The sequence below is a fragment of the Podarcis raffonei genome, chromosome 12 (genome assembly GCF_027172205.1).
Source record: "Podarcis raffonei isolate rPodRaf1 chromosome 12, rPodRaf1.pri, whole genome shotgun sequence".
In the NCBI taxonomy this organism is placed as follows: domain Eukaryota; kingdom Metazoa; phylum Chordata; class Lepidosauria; order Squamata; family Lacertidae; genus Podarcis; species Podarcis raffonei.
Window position 1 is genome coordinate 57,182,687 of NC_070613.1, and position 22,514 is coordinate 57,205,200.

The window sequence follows — 22,514 nt, forward strand, 5'->3', positions numbered from 1 at the left end:
CCCTCCCAACATTGGTGTAGATGTTGCTTATCTGGAGGTGGTAGCAAGGAGGGCAGTTGCAAGGTTGGGGTCATGTGGGTGCACCACTGTGGCCACCAGTTCACCCACACAGCCCCACGCTGGTCACTGTCCTGCCACACCCCAGCCACGTCTAAGTAAGCAGCAGCAAAGCCAATGTCAGGAGGGAGGCTCTGTCCTAACAGACATGCCACTGTTAGGACTTCTCCTCTGCAAAAATTCAGAATGTAAGTTCTTCTGAGACAGACTTCCCCCCTTCTTTCCTGGGGGAGCGGCTCACCGTTCATGAAACCTTGTAGAGTGTAATACTGTAGTAGTATTGACAATGTCATAGATTCAGGGGCCAAGAGAAAGAAAAGTGGGAAGAATCATTGCAGGCATGTGATGATGGGTCTCTCACTGGTTATTTTGGATCACAGACTAATATGCTGCCACTACGAATGAAAATAGTGGTCACCCCAAAATCCTTTCTGTTTAAACCCCCAGACCAGGACTTTTCAGCCTTTTCAGACCCAGAGCCCCTATGGGCCTTTGGGGGCTCATTTCTTAACCTTTTCCCATGTATTTTGCATGGCAGAAGAGCTCCCGTGGTCTCAAACCAGCAGCTGAAGGCCCGTACTCTGAGACAATATTAACAGGTCTCGTGTCTCCACTGACAACAGCTCCATCCCATCATTCAAATTATTTGCCGATCCGGCGTTTTCACCGAGTTCATAATTTTCAATTCACCTCTTTGGTAGCAACATCACTTACTATCCATAGCATGAAGATATTCCATATGAAGAGCGCTGGCTCCTGCCGTGGCAGCTGATGGAAGGATGTCGGCATATGGGCTGCGCTGCCCTGCCAGGAGAGCCATCTGATGGTAATATTCAGCGGGACTAACTCCAGCATGCGGAGCTAAAAACAGGACATAAAAAGCTTCATTAAATGACATGTGGCAAACAGGATGCAGAGTTTCATTTTCTTCTTTCTCTTGCCTATAATGATAGCAATTTGTGTGGTTCCCCCCCCCCCTTTAATATCATGCAAGCTGTGATAAGGTATTTGTTTTCAAAACACCCTGCAAAGTGGTAATGTGAAGAATTCACCAATATGTTTGCTGGCACACAGTCAGGTTGGGATCCAAAGAAGGTTAGTGGCTGTATATATTTATATTTCTCCCACCATTTTTTCCTGGCAGGGTCTCAAAGTGGCTTAGTGATAAAATAAGAATAGCTAAAAACATTGAAAAATCATTAAAAAGCAATTAAACATTAAAAGAATTAAAACTTACAAAAAACATACACTCACAACAAAAACAGCATGGCACTAGCCCCCTCATTAAAAGCCGTCAGTTCCCAAAAGCCCGTTGGCAGAAGGACAACAAGGAGGGAGCCAGTCTAGCCTCCCTAGGGTAGGAGAATAGTTCCAGGTCCTTTTGGCATTTAGGTCCTTTTGAAATCTATTTGAAAAGTTAGCTGTGTCTAATTTGTTTCCCACTGATTTCAGAAGGACCTAAGTGGATCTTGCTCTGGATCAAACACAGTACTTTTATTGCTATATGCATTTGTAAAATGAATTTCAATGGAGTGAATAGCAGAAGTGGGAACGAATGTCCTTCAGCTTGTTACTGAAAAGTTGGAATAGCAAGTTTCACCCTGGCTGGGCAGCAGCAAGAGGTACCACTGGCATCTGCAGCCTTGCCGCTCACCCAAGCTAGGTCAGAAGGTCAGGCAAATCCCAGACAGACTCAATGCTAGCCTGGATCTGGTGTAGTGATCATGCCCAATGTCCTCACCTGACGGCTGATGGGCCAACTTGGGATCCAGTGAAACCCAGGCTGGCTCAGTCCTTCCCTCTCCTGCTCCATTTGGAGACTTCCCATAGGCCACTATTGGTGGGAGTCCCACTAGCAGAACTTCCACACACCTGTACATTTGGTGCTGGAGGAGTGGTGCTGGCACCAATTGGGAGGCAGAGACTGGTGGAGTGGTTGAAGCCCCAACCGCCACATGCACAATGAATCGGGATTTCAGCTTCCTGCCTTAGGCACAAACTAAGGTGGTCTACTAAGGGTGTCAAAAAGGATGCCACTTACAAGAAAGAAGGTGTCTGGAAAGAATGGAGCTGAGCGAAAAGCAGTTTCTGAGCAGGAGGCTAAAGAGGCAAACCTCAGGGCAATTTTAAATGTGGCTTGTCTCTTTAGGAATCAGAACTGGTTCAACAAAAAGAGCAAGCGACGTTCCGAGTGTGTGCACAGTTCTTCCTCATACACAGCCCTTCTTTGGACCCCAGCCTATGTCATTGTGAGATTATGCCTTAACATTATGAAAGTAAATCTATAGAAAATCCAGTTTTCAGAATTTTATACTTATACTTAGGAATGAAAAGCAAACTAAGAATGTTTAATGTATTTTTGAATTACTAGTTGGATTTTCAGCATAAAACCCTTCTTATACCACTTCACCATCCATAAAATGTTGGAGAAAAACAGTGGGGCAAAAATCCTTCCAGGAAATCATTGATTTTAAAGTTTTACAGTATTAGACAACAGCAGTATCTTTCCAGACACACTTAAAATACTTCCTGAGCTTTCTGACATAAGTGTCTGGGTTAACTAACAATAACATTAGCTGAAAACTTTAAAAGGCAAGTCTGGCGAACCTGCAAGGGCATGAAATGAGCACATAAAGATAAATTACACTACTGGCATTCTTTTCCCTGAAAGATGCTTTGCTTCTGAAACGAAGAAACGCCTTCACTTTCCTTTCTTGCTCAAAGAACAGAGTGGGTAAGAAGTTAGCTTTACTGAGCAGGGTGATTTACAGAATTAGTGTAGTAAGAGCTAGCTGAATTCTGTAGTGAGGTGCTTTTCAAACAATGCTTCCCAGAGTTCCACAGCAAGCAGCTCAGAGAAGAAGAAGAAGAAGAAGAAGAAGAAGAAGAAGAAGAAGAGGAGGAGGAGGAGGAGGAGGAGGAGGAGGAGTTTGGATTTGATATCCCGCTTTATCACTCCCCTAGGAGTCTCAAAGCAGCTAACATTCTCCTTTCCCTTCCTCCCCCACAATAAACACTCTGTGAGGTGAGTGGCACTAAGAGACTTCATAGAAGTGTGACTAGCCCAAGGTCACCCAGTAGCTGCATGTGGAGGAGCGGGGAAGCGAACCTGGTTCACCAGATTACGAGTCCACCGCTCTTAACCACTATACCACACTGGCTCTCTTGAAAAGACAGATTGCCCATGACTACCAATCTTCCCTGCAATCCATAGCCTCAGGGAAGGGGCAACTGTGTTCTTCTGATCATAGGGGAAACCTAAACTGATTGCCTTAAAGGCAATGATCAGGAGATGGTGAAAAAGGAAACCAGCATGCAACTTGCTAAACTTCATTATTTGGAAAGTTAAGTTTTGTAGTACTGGAGTTATTTCTCTTCATTTTCACCTGGGACATAGAAAATGTCTTTTTTAATTTGGTTGCCCAACATGTACACATTTGATCCCCAGCATCTCCAAGCAGGCCAGTGAAGGACCTTTGCTGAAGCTCTGGAGAGCAGCTGCCAGTCAAGGTACGCAAAGTGTGGGGAACTTTTGGCCCTGCAGGTGTTGCTGAACTGCAACTCCCATCAGCCTAGCAAGTATGTCCAATGGCCAGGGAGGATGGGAATTGTAGACTAGCAACACCGGGAGTGTCAAAGGTTCCCCACACCTGGTGTAGACAAACCGAGCTAGGTTCCTAATGGCAATTCTTACAAAAATTATTAGAAATTACATACTTGCTATATAAATATAAAGCTGTAGATCAAGGGAGATCTAGAGACCAACAATATATAACTGATATCCAAATAGGATTTTTCAACAAATACCAAGGTACTGACATACACACACGCCCTATAAGTTTTGAGGAATTAACTAAATGTTTTAGACGAAAAGCTAAACTTTCTTTTTCACTATTACAAATGCCCTGCATATGTAATATAAATTCTGATTGACAACAGGTCATTAAAATTTATTCTCATAAGAACAAGCACCCATAAGTAATGGATTATCTGTAAAGGTATATGTTCTTATATGTGAGGATTAATTAGTTACGGTATTATCCATTTGGGCAGCGAGAACAGCTCATTTTTCAAATTCAGCTAAAGGCAGACTGTCGGTTTTGTAAATCTGCCATTTTCATATGTGGTGGGAAGCACTTTTCCCTTAATTAAAATAGTATTCTAATTGTCTTCCATACACACTAGCTAGCTAATTTGACCCATTATAGCTCAATTTAGCAGCAATTACCATTTTAAATACTCAAATTACAGTATTATTACTGTACAGTTAACAGAGCCCAGCATACATATTCCCCCCCCCCCCGTTACTCAGATGAAATACCTACCTTGGTTTTCTTTTCTCTCCACAGGAATTTTAGATGTTCCTACATTAGCATTATTTTATAACATTAACTTTGGGTGGGTTCACACAATCATTCTTTTTCTATTTTCCTCAACATCAGTAAACTTTTTCAGTCAGTTAAGAATGTTTATTCTAGATTTCTTGGTCTTGCGAATGGCTCAGGACGTGGCCAAATCATGAACTATCCAAGGTGGCCCTTTCTGAACATGCTAGCACACAGCTTGCATATATGTCACAGAGCAAGCTGGTCTGTAAATCCCACAGTTCAAAGTTGGAGTTAACTTTTTATTAGTGAAACACAATCTTTACAGCCTTGGCTGAGTTTCGGGCCTAATGAGCACAGTTGCTCATGCCCCGTAGGTCCTACACTATGAAATCCGTTGTGTGACTAAAAGCAGTCTAGGTCTCCTCCTCTTCAGGACTTCTTGCAAGAAGAAGAAGAAGAGGAGGAGTTTGGATTTGATATCCCGCCTTTCACTCCCCTTCAGGAGTCTCAAAGCGGCTCACATTCTCCTTTCCCTTCCTCCCCCACAACAAACACTCTGTGAGGTGAGTGGGGCTGAGAGACTTCAGAGAAGTGTGACTGGCCCAAGGTCACCCAGCAGCTGCATGTGGAGGAGCGGAGACGCGAACCCGGTTCCCCAGATTACGAGACTACCACTCTTAACCACTACACCACACTGGCTCTCAATTGGAGCAAGCAATTGGAGACGCTGCCTGCATGCAGACTGTCTTTGCTCCTCCTGTTTCATACTTCTTCTGGAAGTCAGGGCAGGGAGAGGAGCTTGTCATAGCAGCGGTGGGGGGCACCCGTGACTCTTCGCTAGCCTGACTCATATCTGCCTCTTGACCTCCCTCCTCGCCTGCTTCAGCTTCTGCCTCTGATTCTGAACTTCTCTCTGCCACAGACTCTCCCAACTCACTGAGCCCTGTTATCCCTTCAGCTTCTGACACCTCCACTTCCCTGTCTTCTCCCTCTGACCACTCATCGTTGTCCCACCACTATTGCCCAGGCTTTGAGCCTTCTTCGCTTGGTGATTCCCCAGCTGGTTCCTCCCACCATTCCTTGCGTCTAACCAGTCCGTGACAATATATATGGACCTGCAACTGGAAGGAGGGTTGCACCACACAGCAGGAGACAAAAAGGCAAAACCAGCTGGGGAGCAGCAGATGCATATACTTTTTATATGAAATTATTAAATGTTTCTGGAGTTTTGTTACATTTATGTAATTTTCGTAGCTGCCCCTGATGATGAACACATGTTTTAGAACATGTGAAATTTGCAAAACAGGTTTGCAAAAAAATCTTTCTTGCATTCACTTGTGCTGCTTTTCCCATCAATCTGCATATATGTGAAACCATTCTCAAGGCTGGATTTCTGTATTCTTATCTAAGCATGGGTTGGGTGAAAAGTACAACTCATAATTATAAAATCCAAACCTTGAAAGCAAGGCTAATTGATTCAGATAAATAAAACGGTGCTGATAAAATGGCCCCTCTCTAGTTTAAAGCTGGCTTAATATTAAGATGGTTCAACTAAAAGCAATGGGGAAAACTAGTTTACAACTAACTTGTTCCACTGCTTTCAATGGAAACTAGCAATGACTAACTTTAGATGGATTAAGATAATTTATGCTTTTAAACATAAAGAAACTCTTGGTTTATAACTCTGAATTCAAGGGGATCTGTCTTCATAATGTTTTGCCTACCAAAAATTTGGCACGAATTACATTTTTTTCCAAATTAAATTTAATACAAACAATCACAGTCCCATGGAATGAAGACAAAACGTTTGTCTCCTTTTAAAAAGTTCTGGGAAGAGACTATGGCTAAATGCCACAAACTGATTCCAATACATTGTATTGCTATCTTGCCTATTTTACACTGGGGTAAGCAAGAAGAAAGGCAGTCCATGGCGGCAGGAGTTAGAAGCAATAAATTTATTTCCTTATTTAAAATTTCAAACAAGATGGTACCTTTAGTTGATGTTTCAATGAAATGTACAAATGACCAGCTATAGGCTGATGAAGTATTGAAACATTTATGACATAATAAATGTTTGACAAACCTGCTGCAGCTGATTGGAAGGAGCTGGAGAGATCCTTTGACAAGATTAATGTAACTGCTGCCAAAATGAGAGCAAACAGGAAGCCGGTCTGAAACTCACCATCTGTAGGGCTGAGGCCCCGAGCCGCTGAGATCATAGACAGAGAAGGGCTGCTGTGCAGTGATCGGATATAGTCCATGTAAGGGTTAATGTAGGGGTGAGGGGGGCTAAAGGGAGATTCTGATGCTGAAGCAGGGTTCCTGTGGGGGGATATTCTGATGAACGGCAATTCCGAATATGTTGGGCTACCGGATAGAGCAGAAGGCCTAGAAGAGAAAGAGAACAAAATATACAATATGTTTGGTGTGTTTGTTTAAAAAAAATATATAGCATACCCTCACTTAAAGTTAACTGTTATCCACAACGAAGATCAATTCACACAACGTTGAATCCAGACTAAGCTGGTTGAAATCAATGGGACCTGAGTTGGGTTGTGACTAATTTGTCCCGAAGATTGTCTATGGGACCCAAGTTCAACTAGTTGACTCAAGGCATATTTCCCATTGCACAGATAGAAAAGCTGTAGGAAATATGTTTTTCCTTCTCCTTTGAAAGTGCTAGCAAGTGTGTCACCAACACTTTTAAATGAAAAAGCTGTTTGTCACCCTGCACCCTACAACCTCAAATATCATGCATCCTGCAAGGAATATGACAAGTATATTATGTCGTCTGTATGATTAACGACAGTTACAAATACAGTGGTACCTTGGTTTAAGAACAGCCCTGTTTACGAACTATTCGGTATACGAACTCTGCAAAACCAGAAGTAGTGTTCCAGTTAGCGAACTTTACCTCAGTCTACAAATGGAAGCTGAATGGTGGAAGGGCACCAGTGGCGGGAGGCCTCATTAGGGAAAGCGTGCCTCCGTTTAAGAACGGCTTTGGTTTAAGAACGGACTTACGGAACAGATTAGGTTTGTAAACTGAGGTACCACTGTACACAACACTTATGCCCAGTCGCATCCAAGAGGAACATAGGAAGCTGGCTGGTACGGAAATGGATCATTGATCCATCTAGCTCAGCACTGTATACACTGAGTGACAGCAGCTCTCTGGGATTCAAACAGAAGTCCCTTCCAGCTCTACCTGGAGGCGCTGAGGACTGAACTGCCACCCTTTTGCATGCAACCCATATGCTCTACCAGCATATTAGAGACAGCAACATTAATGGTGGCTGTTGCGATCAGGCCAGGATCACCTCAGTAATTACAGATCACAGATTTGATTATTCTGCGTAGTAATGCAGTTTACATATGCTTAACTCACATAGAAAAACAAAATTAAAGTATTCACTAGCAGTGTGAGAGGAGCCCCAGTAGCCTGTAGAAGAGAAATGCCTTCCTGAGGGAGCAGAGCTTGCTTTACCTTGACCCTTCTGAGCTACCAGTCCCAACATGTAGAGCAGGTATCCCCAAACTCAGCCCTCCAGCTGTTTGGGGACTACAGTTCCCATCATCCCTGACCACTGGTCCTGTTAGCTTGGGATGATGGGAGTTGTAGCCCCAAAACAGCTGGAGGGCCGAGTATGGGGGTGACTGATGTAGAGCCTTTGGATGGAGTCTCTCCCCCACCCCACCCTGTGCTTCTTTTTTAGTGGAACATTCCGGAATGGAGTACCATTCACCTCTGCTCAGGCTGCCACCGCTGCCTGCTAGCCAGAGGAGGTGCCTCCTTTACCCCATGTCAGGGCTTACGTAAAATAAAAATAAAAAAGCTGGGGAGGGAAGGAAGGAGTGGTAGAGTTATCCTTGCACGCTCAGGTTGCTGCTGCTAATGCCGGTGGCGGGTGCCTCCTTCAGCAGGGGGAGTGGGCGAGTTTCTCAGCCCTGCTCCAAGGGGCCCAAACCAATAATAGCAGTGTTGCACAACTCCTTTTCTTTTTGTGCCTCAAAAGGACTCTGAGGCACACAGTCTATGGGTCAGATGCTCACCAGGCTAGGTGCCAACCTTTAGCTTCCTGGTCTGAGCCCTGAAGTCACTGGCAGATATGTGCACTGGGCAGCTATGTAACATTTGCTCATCAGGGCAGTAATGGAACAGGACTGCATTGCAAGGGGAAAGATGGCAGCCATCTCCACTCCATCAAATTTCACCTAAGAGGAGGCATTCCATCAGGATGCAGCAGAGGGAGAGAAGGGGAGCACAATAATTCAATCAGATCAGTGGAGACATCAGCTCCATTTGGCATCTCCTCTCTCAGAACTGAATTCACTCCAGCTAGTCATTAGAAGAAATACTATGCAACTTTAAGAAACGGCGGCCGAAACTGCTTTTTTCCTTCCCTTCTAATTCTTTTTTCCTTTGTGTTGCATATTACATAACTGGATATTTTAAGTCTGTTGATTGGAACATTTTGTTTTTATTGATGGAATATAATCCGCTTTTCCGTTGAAGGGCAGAGCAAAAACTGTTTAAATTATTATGACAGTAATACAATTATTACCTTTTTCCTTGGCTTGCTAGCCCATCCTTATTGCAACTGTCCTGCTTCAATTAGGAACAAATTATATCCAGCTGATCCTGAGTTTGCTAACTATTACAAGACAGCTTTTGAGGATGCTTTTTTGATTGGGCAATTTCACAACCAGCCGACAATAGATCAAAGATGCGCCATATGTTTGTTTTTCTTCAACAGGGCAAAGCAAACCATTGTGGAGCCAGACTGACAATCCAGTAATTTAATTAACCACACAATGATTGCCAGGTGAAATGGGACATTTTTAACAGCAAACATGGAACTGTGAGAAAGCAAGAAAGAAGCCCTAAACCCAGGTGCTGCCCAAACGTAATGAGGAAGATTTCGAGAAGGAAACCACCTGCCTGGCGATGGCCCCTGACATGATACTTCAGTGACGGGATACTCTGGGATGCCAGCAAATGGAAAGCTGTACAGAGAAGCCATTTTATTAGGCTGCCTGTCTCAGCCAACTTGCTTGCTCTTTGGCAAAGGCTTGTCATTAAGCTTGTCACGAACGTGCAGCACCCCAACTGGCTGACCTCAGCTAAACGGTTTTTGGCCCAGTTTTCCCCAATTAATTTAGGACAGACACAGTAGAGTCACAGGCAGCAGCCAAGAGAACCACCAAGGGCAGCAAGTTCTTTTGATGTTGCTGACTTTAAGTATTATTTCTAAGGAAAAGAAAATAAGTACAAGTTTGAAAAGAAACTGAAGAGTCCCAAAGTGGGTTTCTCACCACTCAACAAGCAAACTGACTGCATTAAGGATGAGTTTTCTTCAACTCCCATTCGGGAAAAAAGCATTATATTCATTTTTACAGCTTCCACAAAACTAGGTTTGTACCAAAGTAAAACAAAATAAAATACGAGTTCTATCTGAAGGTATAGTAGCTAGAAGAGGCAAAAATGAAATCCATTAGTTCATAACCCAACCTGGTAGAGTCATTCACCTGGTCATCTATAGTGAGTTAGACTTTCTTCCAGGCAGCTGGACAGAGCAGCTTTTGTAAACTTGCTAAAATGATCAGGCAGGAAATTTGTATGACCCATTGACATATGGTCTTGCTTTCTTTAGAGCAGAAAGCACCAGACTCAATGTTATGTTTGTGAAATGTAACGGTTATAAACTAAAAGGTTGAAACAAAAAGGTTAAGAAAAAATACCGTATTTTACTTGAATCTAATGCTCAACTTTTTTGGCCAAATTACGTCGCAAAAATTAAGGTGTGTATTAGATTTGATGGCACATTTACACTCGCCAGCAAACACTATTTTTGGTTTCAGGGTCCTGAAAATTTAGGTGCGCATTAGATTCGATGGTGCATTAGACTCAGGTAAATGGCAATTATAACCTGCACCTTGAATTTGTTCATTAAATAAATAAATAAACAAACAAATTTCTATACCGCCCTTCATCTGAGGATCACAGGGCAATTTACAATATAAAGACACAACAATACATAACATAGTAACAAACAAAAACAAAAAACTTCCAATTTCTGAAGTATCCCCTCACACGACCCCATCCCATAATGTGTGGAACGCAGGGGGTCTGGAATAGTGAGGAGGAATGTTGGCAAGCATCGCTCCTCTCAGGTCTTGCTGTCCCCCCTCTGTGGTTAAAAGCTAGCTCTTCCTCTTATTGGGGAGCAAAGCTCTATAATTTCCTATCAAAAACTCCTTTCAACAGAGGAAGAGAATCTATTTTAACACCATAGCTCTCTGACAGCCTCAACCTACCCTGCAGATCAGTCTAGGCGATTGGGACCACCGTTTGTAAATAAAGATGCTTCATTAAAAGGATTTCGCTAAAGAAATAATTCAAGTAATTGAGCCAAGTCAAGACAGGAAGTCAACCACGATACAAGCAAGCACTAACTAAAACTGTAGGTTACTGAAACGCTTTATACATGGAGCTGCTTCTGAAGACGGTGCAGAATTCAGCAGCCAGATTGCTTCACTGGGGCAAGGAGGTTTGAGCAGATAACGCCGAACCTGGCCTGGCTGCTGATTAGTTTCTGGGCCCAATTCAAAGTACTGGTTTTGACCTATAAAGCCTTAAATGGTTCAGGACTGCAATACCTCAAGGACTGCCTCTTTCCATATGAGCCGACCTGGACCCTGCGCTCTCCGTTTGAGGCTCTTCTTTGTGTGACCCCTCCAAGAGAGGTGGGGAGGATGGCAACACGAGAATGGGCCTATTCTGTGAGGGAATGATCTCCCCAAGGAGGCTTGCCTGGCACCTTCATTCCGTCTCTTTAGGTGCAAAGCGAAAACATTCCTCTTCTCCCAGGCCTTTGGCTAATTAAACAATATATGGCCTTTAGAACTGGTGCAGGGTGGTGGTTATTGTTATGTTTGTTATTATGCTATGTCTTTTTTCTGTTTTTATACAGTAAACTGCCCTGTGATCCTTGGAAGAAGGGCAGTACAGTGGTACCTCAGGTTACATACACTTCAGGTTACATACGCTTCAGGTTACAGACTCCACTAACCCAGAAATACTACCTCGGGTTAAGAACTTTGCTTCAGGATAAGAACATAAATTGTGCAGTAGCGGTGTGGCGGCAGTGAGAGGCCCCATTAGCTAAAGTGGTGCTTCAGGTTAACAACAGTTTCAGGTTAAGAACGGACCTCCGGAAGGAATTAAGTACTTAACCCGAGGTACCACTGTATATAAATTTAATAAAAACTTTTGTGTCAGAGACCTATTCCCATATACCTGTCCCTGTATCGCTGGATGCTGCCATATCAAGCCACCTACTTGTGAAGACTTCCGCACATGAGATTTATCCTGACATTGTGTCTATGCAACATGCAAGAACTTCTTAAGGGGCCAGCTGTCACTTGAGCATCATGTAAACAGCAACTAGGAAGAATTATACTGAAAAACTCTTTGGATAGATTTGTATAGGAGCAGCCACTGAAATGTGCCAATCACACCAGAAGAGTGAAGCAGATGTAATTCTAGCAGTTTATGATGTCCTGGCAAAAGGGTTAAAGAAGCCAAACTGTAAGGCAGCAACTATGAGAGGGGCATCATCCAACCAAAACACAAACATATGAATTGCCCTGACTCAACTCTTGTAATAAAATCAGTGTGACTTGAAAGCACCGAAATTTTGGCACATTACTGATACTGAAACTTAATAGGCCTAACGCTATATGATGTCTGGATAGGAGATGATATATGTAAATGCACACATATGTAAATGATTCTGAGTAATTCGTGTCTATTAATTCTTTCCAATCACTCAGCCGCAAATTATATGGTGTCAAAGGCTCAAATGTCTTCTGCAGTGAGCTCAAAAGAACTGACATAATTCACACTTGCCCCCTCCAGTGGGCTAAACTTTGAAACTATTTATCCAATTCACCATGACTCAATCACAACAATATCAGGGTTGAAAAGCTTCTTTGTTAACCAGTTCAAGAAAGGCACCTTATATGACAGAATATATGTTGAAATTAGTGCATATGTGCGATGCGTTTTTCTGAAATATGTGTGTTCATTGTTTTCTCCTGCTGACACCTCTTGCTGGATTTAAGCAGCCTGTCAAGACTACATTAGTGTGCAGATATCCATATAACACCACCCCACCACCCCCAAAAAGGGAAGGTCAAAGAAATGTCTCTAACCTTCTCTCACTCCTAACTAAGCTAACGTAATATGCATTTGTTTAAGATGCCCTCTTGTTTCATTGATGCACTGAGAGAAAGAAAAAAATTCTACCCCAACCAGTTTTGGAAGACGCCCTGGCCGCTATCTGAGCAACTGATGAGCTGCATGTGGTCATTAAGAGTCCTCTGCTCTGAAATCGCACCCTGGATGGCGATAGGGTCTGCCTGGACGCTGATTGATTAGAAGAAAGCAGAACTATGTAGCCATGCAAACACACACACACAAACACAAACACACACAGCTACACTAAGCCACATATTTAAATGCTAAAGACCCTTTCACCGTTGACTTCACAACCATTAGAAGCTTCCAAATTAACAGCATTTCTCATATCCAGGTCTCTGCATTTTATCTTCTTTATTCTTTCAAATCCTGAAATTGCTTGGATAAGAGTTGAGGCTTTTTTTTTTTTAATACATACATTTCTAAGAGCAGCCTGAACTTTTAGGGGAAATTGAAGAGGCTTTCTGTCAACTACAGCTAAATCCTGCCTTTCTATATCAAAACCCCTTGCTAGAAAATTACTGTGCAGATGATAAGGCTGAAAGATATAATAAAAAGTGACTCTACTCAATTTACACTGCAATATTGGTATGACTGAATATTTTTCATTCAGGTGACTGATAAAATCACTAAACTGTATTGGAGATAAATAAAGGAGGCTTCTGTCAAGAATAAACACCATTAATCATAAAGTCTCACCCTCAAGAGTGGCTGTGCTCTGCCTCTGCACAAATACACCCTTGCAAGTGGCATGAAACTACTTCCTCTTCTCCCCCTTGTTTGCTTAGGGAATCTGCACGCTTGTTCTTTCTGGTGTACATATCCCGCTTCCCCACCTGCCGGTGTCTGGGGTACTAATCTGCAGACATACATGTTTGTTTGTTTTTGCAATGGGCTCATCTAAGCATCGTGTGTGTGTTATTGTTATCTGCAACTGACTTAATTGTGCTTCATGCTCATGATCAAAAGAAAACACCTCTTTCTAAGATGTATGACAGAGACCTGAATAACTGTAGCATCCCAAATGCAAATTTTTCATTCTAACTGGCAAAATGGCGCATCAGTTTGCAAATGTATTTGCTTCTATTCTCTTCTATTCTATATCGCTTAATGCCAAGGTGGCTTCTAAGCAGTTTATATCCAAGGCTGAACAAGAGTTATTCAAAGCTTTCCAATTTTCCCCAATGTTCTCCATTTAAATTGTCTATGACCTTATATGTGAGTTGTCATCAGGTTTCACTTCCACCATGTTTGGTGCCCCTAACTCCCCCCCCCCCAAAAAAACGAACAAATGCACCCATGACATTATATCAGAATGTTAAGATGCAAAGCACAGTCCTCTCAATTACTTTATTCTAGGAATCAACAATCAGGGGACTTCAGTTTAAATGAACTGCTACAGAAGCCTTTTTAATCTATTTATCTCCATGTCTAAAATATATTTACAACAATATTCACATTATGTCAACTTTGCTTCACTGTGTCCTTGAACCCTCACACCTAATTGCCCAGGTGACCCAGAAATTCAAGCCTGTTGATGTTGTGAATCTTCTAGAAGTATAAAAGCCAACACACAAGATTTATCATTCTAGAATGACCAAAATTGAAGACAGTGGTGGAGTTCTGAAAGGGTGGGACTAAACTGCTCTGTGATCCTCAGATGAAGGTCACTGTTTCAGAAAGCAAATTTAACATCCATTTCAGTCGTGTCCTTAAATGCACCATGTAAGTGGGTGAAGTTGCTATTCACTCCCTTTTCTTTAACTTCAATGAACTTTCTCAGTGTATCGTTGCAATTCTTCCTAACATTAATTTATCTCAATCCACATCTATGCAGAACACATTCTTGCTGATGAACGGCGTCATGGCACTTTGCTCCTGGAGGAGGCAGAAATATGGAGTAGCCTTCCGCTGTAACTGCTGTTTTCAAGTGGCTGGGCAGGGGGGGGGTGTAAGAGTTGGTGGAGCTACTAGCCTGGTGAATCCCTTCACAATAATGGGTTTGCAGAGACCCTGTCTTAAGTTAACTGATCTAAAGTCTCTCTAGCTCGGAGGGAAATAAGTAAAATCAGTCTACAACCCATTCCTAAAGCAAATGGTGGTTCAAGAAATTCACATGCTATTAAAATGGAGTAAAGTAGAGCCCTGTGCACTAATGAGGTTTAAAAATGTACTTAGGTCTTCATGTGCAAGACACTTAACAAGCTGTTCGCTTCCTTGGCACAGACCAATAGAGAGCTGGAGTTGAGGCATAATCATGCAGGCAGCAACCAAATCGACTGGAAGAATTAGGAGACTTGCGGCCCCCGAGGAATGCAATTCATGCGGAAAAGCAGTTGCCAGAGTGAGGCTAGGGAACCGCGTGGGAAGAAAACAAAATAAACAGTCCAACAAAGAAAACAAAGCCTCTGCAATAAGGGCTTTTCCAGTGCTTGAGTACACTGAAACTTCAGAGGGTGCCTAAGACAAAACCCCCATCAAACGCAAACCTCTCTGTGAGCAAAGACACCAGCAAAATGATGTCCTAGGTCAAAAAAGAGCCACAAAAATTCCTCAAGGTATTTTTGTTTAAAGCTTGTGTGTGTGTGTGTGTGTGTGTGTGTGTGTGTGTGTGTGGGTGCACAAGAGCCAGATGGAGCACAGATAACCCAACAGTGAGCCATTGTTATACTATAAGCAAGCTGAAGTCAAGTCTTGATAATTACTTCTGGTTTTTCTTTTTTCTGTCCTTCATATATCATGTAAAAATGACACCAGCAGACGAGTGAAGGATCTAGCTGGTCCTGACCACGTATCACAAAGGCAAAAAAGTGTATGCATGCATGTGCTATACAAACTTTAGACTCAATCCTAATTCTCTCAGGCAAAATTCTGATGACACTTAATTTCAGGTTTTGCCCCTATTGGTGTTTGTGTAGGATGCTTTAGATAAGACGGTATGGACAGATTGAGCTAAAAGAAAATAATAAAACACTGAAGCCAGCTTAATAACAGTTCCTCAGGTAATACTTTTGACTGGCAGGAAATGTTAACCAACAATTGTCAAAGCAAAGACTTTTGGCGTCAGCCCACAAACAGCAGTATATCAGCTCCCCAACAAGTAGATCTGCTTTGATCCATTTGTATTTTGTGTTTCTTTAAAAGATTTGGATATTATCTCCACTGCATTGCCCCCTTAAGTGCATTACTAAATCCTCTTCTCCCTCTGTACCATTGATAATTAAGAAGCAGCAGTAGCTATCCTTTGAAAATGCCAGAGTGGTTATTATTTCAACAGGTTTCAACCTCTCTGGCTTGCCCTATGTACTCTTGGCAGCTATGAAGGACTTCTTTATCCTGGCTAGCTGCCTACAAAGGCTCTCAGATTACCCTCCATGTTCTCAATGTCTGCTTTGTGATTCTAACATATTTTCAATCATTAAAAGGAAAAAAAATCCATTCCATTTCAAACACCTAAAATAAGTCATGTTCGCAATATTAAGCAACAACCCTCTGGGACTTCTGTTTTAATTACGATTTTACATGCTGTAACGTGAGCTTGTGAATTAAAGGAAAATAAATGAGAGAGGGTGACTGTAAATTTTTAAGGCAAATTCACTTCTCAAAACAGTAAATGTATCACTGACCGTATGTTTGCTGCTAAGATTCTGAAAGTGTGAATAATGCTGTGGTTTAAAAATATCATTTACAGGTTCGTAATTGTCCTTAATAATGGCTGGTAATGTTAATTATCCTGCATGCTTTTCATTTCTGCCCTGGAAATTCAAAACTAACATGCACTATACCATGCTACAGATTAGCAACTGTGTTGACTATCAGCAGCATCCCTATTAAACGTTGTTATGCAGACACAAAATGTATGTCAAATGTGTTTTAAAGTCACTGGTGACTCCACCCATCACCTTTCTGTTTAAGCATTGGGATCAGGGCCGGGTTTCTGTATAGTTTAAGTAGGCTGCAGCCTGGGGCCTCTAAATCTAGAGGGCCTCCCCAGTGAGTAGTCTCCCCTCTCCCCAAATTGCAAACCCAAGACCGTGTGAGGGCAGGGCAACTCGGGCCCAGCAAATATGAGACTCGGGGCCAGCCAGTGGGACCCAATTTGAAACACTGGGGCCCAACTTGAAGATTTTTTGTGGGGCCCTAGTTCACAGCCAGATTCTGCAAAATCTTAAGAGCTATAAATAAAACCCATCTAGATTGCCTTGGTGTGGGGGGGCCCCTAGGAGCGGCCCGCAGGATCCAATTTGGCCCAATTGCTCCAATTGCCTTTTGAAAGTGACAAACTTAGACAAACAAATTTTGACGAAGTTTTGGATGATTTTTGCTATGAGGAAGGCTAGAAAAAAACATTTGTAGCCTTACTTTATTTGATAGTTGTAGCTTACTTCTTAATATGTATTTTAAATCTGACTGTTTAATGAGAACATAAAGTAGATTCTAAAAGTGCCATACTGTCGGGTAATCATGATCATATTGTTTACACCTCTCAGGCAATATAATTTGTAAACTCAAGGTTTTTTAAAAAGTACATTACAATTTCATTTTCCTAAAAAGTAATGCTTATTCCACAAAAGGTTTACAAAGTTCAGTTACTGCAAAAGTTTTTCAGTGTTAATTTTAACATTCACGCATTTTTTAAAATCACCATGGTATTTAACAATAACATCTTATGTCCTTTAGAGGAGAAAATGGTGAGTTGCAAAAATTTTAAATACCCGTCATCATCCTTGGCTTCACTCAGTTTTGTTTATAACACTCTTCCATTTTCTTCTAGTCGTGAGGGTGGGGGGTTGGGGGGGCTCACAAGTGGAGCAGTCTAGGGCCGCTCTTCATCGAAATCCAGCCCTGATTAGGATGTCCTGCTATGCATCGTACAGTCAGTCCACGTTAGTGTCATGAGCCTACTCATTTGATCACCCTGTGCTAAAGGCCAATTGACTCGAGAAAAATGGGTGTGGGGGCTAAAGTCTAAGGCAAGAGGGTGACCAGTAAGGAGCAGCTTCAAAGCATCACCAGCTTTGCTAGGAGACGCTTGTAGGAGCTGCCCCTGAAACAATTGGGGAGAAAGCCAACGCCAATGGCCCACAGGGAGCCCCATGAGAAGAAATGTTTGCCTCTCCTCCCAGTTTCCCCAGAGCCATGGTTTGCTGGAGGGCTGATATGAAGAGCGACCCCTACCAAAGCTCCGACAGTGGTGGGGAGAGACCATGCCACTGGGCTAACTGACCCTGCTAGGAAGGTGGGGTTTGGCCTCCAGCTCCAGTTTTCCCAGCAGGGAGGTCTTCTCCAGCTCCAATTAATCTAGTTGGTGAAGAATTTGTGGATTTTCAATGCTGGCCTCTCCTCTGAGGTGAGCATTACCAAGTTCCTGATGCTCATTTCCATGCCTGAACCCAGTGAAGTATCCTGGCGCCTCTAGTTTGAATTTGGGAGAGTTTTGTCTTTTCTTAGTGAGAGGGTGACGTGCACTAATCAGAATGGATGAGCATTGTGTTGAAGGATGGTTGAGGAAGACATTACTTTCGTTTCACAGACGATATATGTACATTAGTGTCACTTTCACAAAGGTATGATTTATCTTTATCCTCACACAGACCATTGCTGTGCAACATGGACATTTTGATATTCGTCTTGAACAATTAAAAAACAACAACAACCTTAAGTTTGTAATTTTTAGTTCTCTTTAAAAACAATAAAAACCAAGAGTGTAAATTTTAGTCATCTTTGAAGCAAGACTTAACAAGAATGGAAGTACAGTATTATACTTTTTTTAAAAGGTCTGTCCCTCTTCCACTGCCTCACAGGCCAGCGCAACAGGTTTGACAGCAGCCTCTATAGAGCTGCCTTCCTTCCAGTTCACTGAATTTGAATACCTCAGTCAATATCTGCTCACTGCCTAATAATGCTGACTGCAGCACAAAGAAAAGCACAGGAACTTTGTTCAAGAAACTCCAGAAGCAAAAAATATCCCACTTGTTCATTCTTTGCCACAGATAGGTCAATGATGTCCTGAATTTTATATAGAACATAAATATTGAAGCACACTCAGTTCAACATTACGGTATTTTATCCAACAAGTGTACTAATCATCCCTCCACATTTCAAACTTTATATAATCACGAGGACTACACTGAAAGGGCAATTAGGCTCCACACCCCACCTATGGGAGCTATATATTATGGGGGTCATCTCTGTGGTAGCACCAATTGTTTAACTCCCTTTGATGTCTGCCTGGCGCCAACGGTGGTTTCTCTTTAGTGCCAGTTTAAGACCTGGTTGTTTCTCGGAGATTTAAGAATTGTAGTTTATCAGCATAGTCCACCATTTTGTTTTTTAAGATTATGGTAATCATTGCTTTATCTGCTCTGTTTTATTGGTGGTACTGTTCTCTGCCCTGAGAACAATTTGATATACATTCTTCAGTACTTTCTACATGGCCCTCAAATCTTTTGAAGAAGGGCGGTTAAGAAATATTTTAAATAAAATACTTCAGTATGTATGCATTTCATTTTTGGGGAGGGGTATTAATAGCTGCCTATTATATTATATTTAGGATTTTTTGTGTAACTGTGAAAGTCAGTGGGCTATTTAAGGTAGAAGAGGATTTTATGGCTTTATTTTGATTTGTTACGTCTTTGACATTTTGATTTGTGAACTGCTCTGGGCTTTTCCAAATTAAGCACTCTATAAAAATTAAGCTACTTTTTTGGGGGGGGATGAAGAAGTGGTTCAGCTGCAAATTTCAAATTCTAAAAGTGGCCTAACGCTCCACCCACACAGACCTTTTTTCTCTAAGCCTGTGCCTGGATTTCATCCGGCATGCTGTGCAGCTGAAGTCAGATGAATCTCAGAGAGTTGATGCAGACGACTCAGGCAAGCAAACAGGGGGAAGTGCTGTCTTGAAAGCCCCACTCAGGCATGGAACTCACAGGGCGGCCTCAGTTCTCTACAAAATGAAACAGTCTAGTACCTGCTGGCCTGACCAGCTTGAAGGAAGGCTGATTTGGCCTCAGGTCCAATGTATTCTGCCCTTAAGGAAATCCCTTGCCTTACATATCAGGCTGCCCCTATTTGCTCTATCCGAGGAAGCTGAAATCCCACCTTAAGGGGAAGCACGCACTGGGTTACTTGCAAGTTTTTCACAGACCCCCTCATTGAGTCTCAGGAACACAAACTAATTTTTGACCAGTTTTGCAGATATATTTCCAAATGAAGATTGATGAATTCCAGATAGAAGGATCCACATACAGTGCCAAAAAGGTCACTAAATCTATACAAAACTCCCATTGAGTTTTATAAATGATGCAATATCACTCCATACCTAAAGCAGGAGACCACAGCTCTGGTCTAGACTCCAGGCTTCCTCTTTCCTGGCTTGTAAGAGGCCAGTTACTGGAAAAACTCTTTCCAGCTGACTTTCCAGTCCTAGAGTAAGATGCATAGTGATGTACATCTGATCCAGCAAAACATCTTCTAAGCTACACTCAACACATAATGCCTAACACTTTCTAAGAACCATTTTCTTTCTCTTACTGAGGGTTCCATGCTAGTCTTTTCTCTGTTTAGTACTACTGTACTTCTTCTGGAGGCATCAGTATCAGAAACAGGATTTCATTCCATGTATTACACCAATGGCCCCATGTAGCCATAGTATGTCCAAGGTAAGAAGGGCCTGTTTGCCTCTTTTGCCTTCACAGAATCATAGAGTTGTAGAGTTGGGAGGGACCCCAGGGTCATCTAGCCCAACCCCCTGCAATGGAGGATTCACAGCTAAAGCACCCCTAACAGATGGCCATCCAATCTCTGCTTAGAAACCTCCAAGGAAGGAGAATCCATCACTTCCCAAGGCTGTCTTCTCCACTGCCTAACAGCTCTTACTGTCAGAAAGTTCTTCCTGATGTTTACTCGGAATCTGACTCAATATATCTTAGAAACAAAATCTACAGTCCACTTAGACCCTACGAATTATCTGCTCCCTCTGGAGAGACAGCGGGGGAGGGGGTTTGGGAATTTCCTCTTACACCATTCTGCTAGCAGACGCCTTTCCATCACAGGCATTCACTTTTTGATACCGCACTTTCTAAGTTAATCCCTGCATGGACAATGCAGAACAGCACAACTGCACTGAGAGCCCTGCGAAGCAAATGTTATGCAAAATAAAAGTGATCGTTATTTTAAGTATGTAGAAATACATCTTGCAATGGATATAGTTTAACAGTGTGTTGTACTGTATGCTAATAAAGTATACCAAAGGGACATAGATCCTATCCTAGACCTCTGGAATTTAACAGTGGAAGAACTTTTCTGTACATGCAGGTCTCGCTATCCGAACACAAGGCGTTCTCAGGAAATCGTTTGTTAGACAAGCATTTGCCTAATGAGTCAACAATTTCCACTGATTCCTGATTTCCAAGCACAGAATGTTGACCCCCCCCCCCCAGTGATGGAAACCCTTCAAAACCCTGCAAAAGAAGCAGGGGTCATGCTAATCTTCTCTGTATTGTTCCAATTTTAGTATATGGACTGCCGGGGCGAGCACAAAAACAAGGAAGGAAAAATGCTCTTTTATTTGTCGGATCTTCCTCTCTTCCCTCCCACCATGTTTTCTGTACTACACACAGCGCTGGTTGTTTGAATATCTGAATCTTTGGTGCATATAAGCAAGGTTTGGGCACTAATTCCTTGTATTTGGATAAGTGAATTTTCATAAACGAGCATTTGGGTAGCAGGACTTGCGTGTACTATGAGTTCTATTATACAGCCCCAATTTCTTTTGCCAAAGAAACAAAAATGTATATAATAGACTAAATAACAAACTGAAACCAGCCCAGAAATAGGGTTTGTTTATTAGACAGATGGGATAGCAGTCCCAATTCACTGCTTGCTAACATTGTGCTCCATGTCCCATTGTTCTATATTCTGCTCAATACAGTGTTCATTCTAAAGATGCATTATATGATCAAGGTAGTGCGAATCACATGGCTGGTTTATGACTGTCATGGCTACATCTCTCTGCGTGGAATGTCTACATATTCATTGCAAACCCAATATTCAATCCTGCTGCTCACAGGTAGCCATGTATTTGAGGTTGCCTACAGCCATTTCATTGTGGACAGCAAGGTTGTAACAAATGAAATTCCCTGGAGATGCTACAGGTGTTTCGTTTTAAATGTATTCATTTTATTGAAAGCTATTTTATCAAAATTGTCTAATGCCAAATGCAAACTAACATGGACATAATTTACTTCTAAGCAACTAAAACTATTTTGAATATTAAGCTCTGAGCATTACTTGTATTTAAGGCATTCAAATATTTTATGTACATGCAATCAGCCAGTGGTAAGTAGCTGTTATTTATAACAACAGAAGAAGACTGTAATTTACACAGGGCTAAACTGGGAAATAAAATAGCTGAAGGAGTTAACTGTTAAGGCCAATGAAATTAGAATTGAAAAATACACTATCTTTTTTTTGCTTTCTTCCACCCTGTTACATTTAATCTAATTAAATCTAACCCATAGTTTCTGCATTATTTCTTCCATGATCAAAGAAATGTGGAATATAAATTTAATAAAATAAATATTAAAACATAACTATAACTAAGAAAACAATCTGTTTGCTTCCTGCATGTGCAGTACTGCACACATACAAAAGTTGCAATTCTGCACTCACTTACTTGAGAGTAAGCTCCAATAAGCATAGTGGGACTTCTGCATGTTTGCAAACACAGAACTGCATTGCACAGAAGGAAGTGGTTAACAGTTCTCTGTAGAGTCCTGTAAGAAACTTCTATACATTGGCATTGCACCCATGGTAGAACTGGATCATTCCAAACTTACTTATTTTGCAGGATGTTGGGGCTGCAA

The 22,514-nt window shown here is 42.0% G+C and overlaps 1 protein-coding gene and 1 pseudogene across 6 annotated transcripts in view; both read right to left on the reverse strand.

Annotated features, from left to right (window-relative positions):
- GLI3 (GLI family zinc finger 3) overlaps positions 1-22,514 on the reverse strand; it is a 232,096-nt gene that overhangs the window by 73,633 nt on the left and 135,949 nt on the right. For all 6 annotated transcript variants that reach the window (XM_053359307.1, XM_053359305.1, XM_053359304.1 and 3 more), the window contains 2 exons: positions 6,568-6,773; positions 772-918 (listed from right to left, as the gene is read on the reverse strand). In XM_053359307.1, coding sequence (XP_053215282.1) covers positions 772-918; positions 6,568-6,773 — 353 coding nt within the window. The remainder of the gene's footprint in view (positions 1-771; positions 919-6,567; positions 6,774-22,514) is intronic.
- On the reverse strand, positions 21,122-21,187 carry LOC128398587 (uncharacterized; annotated as a pseudogene).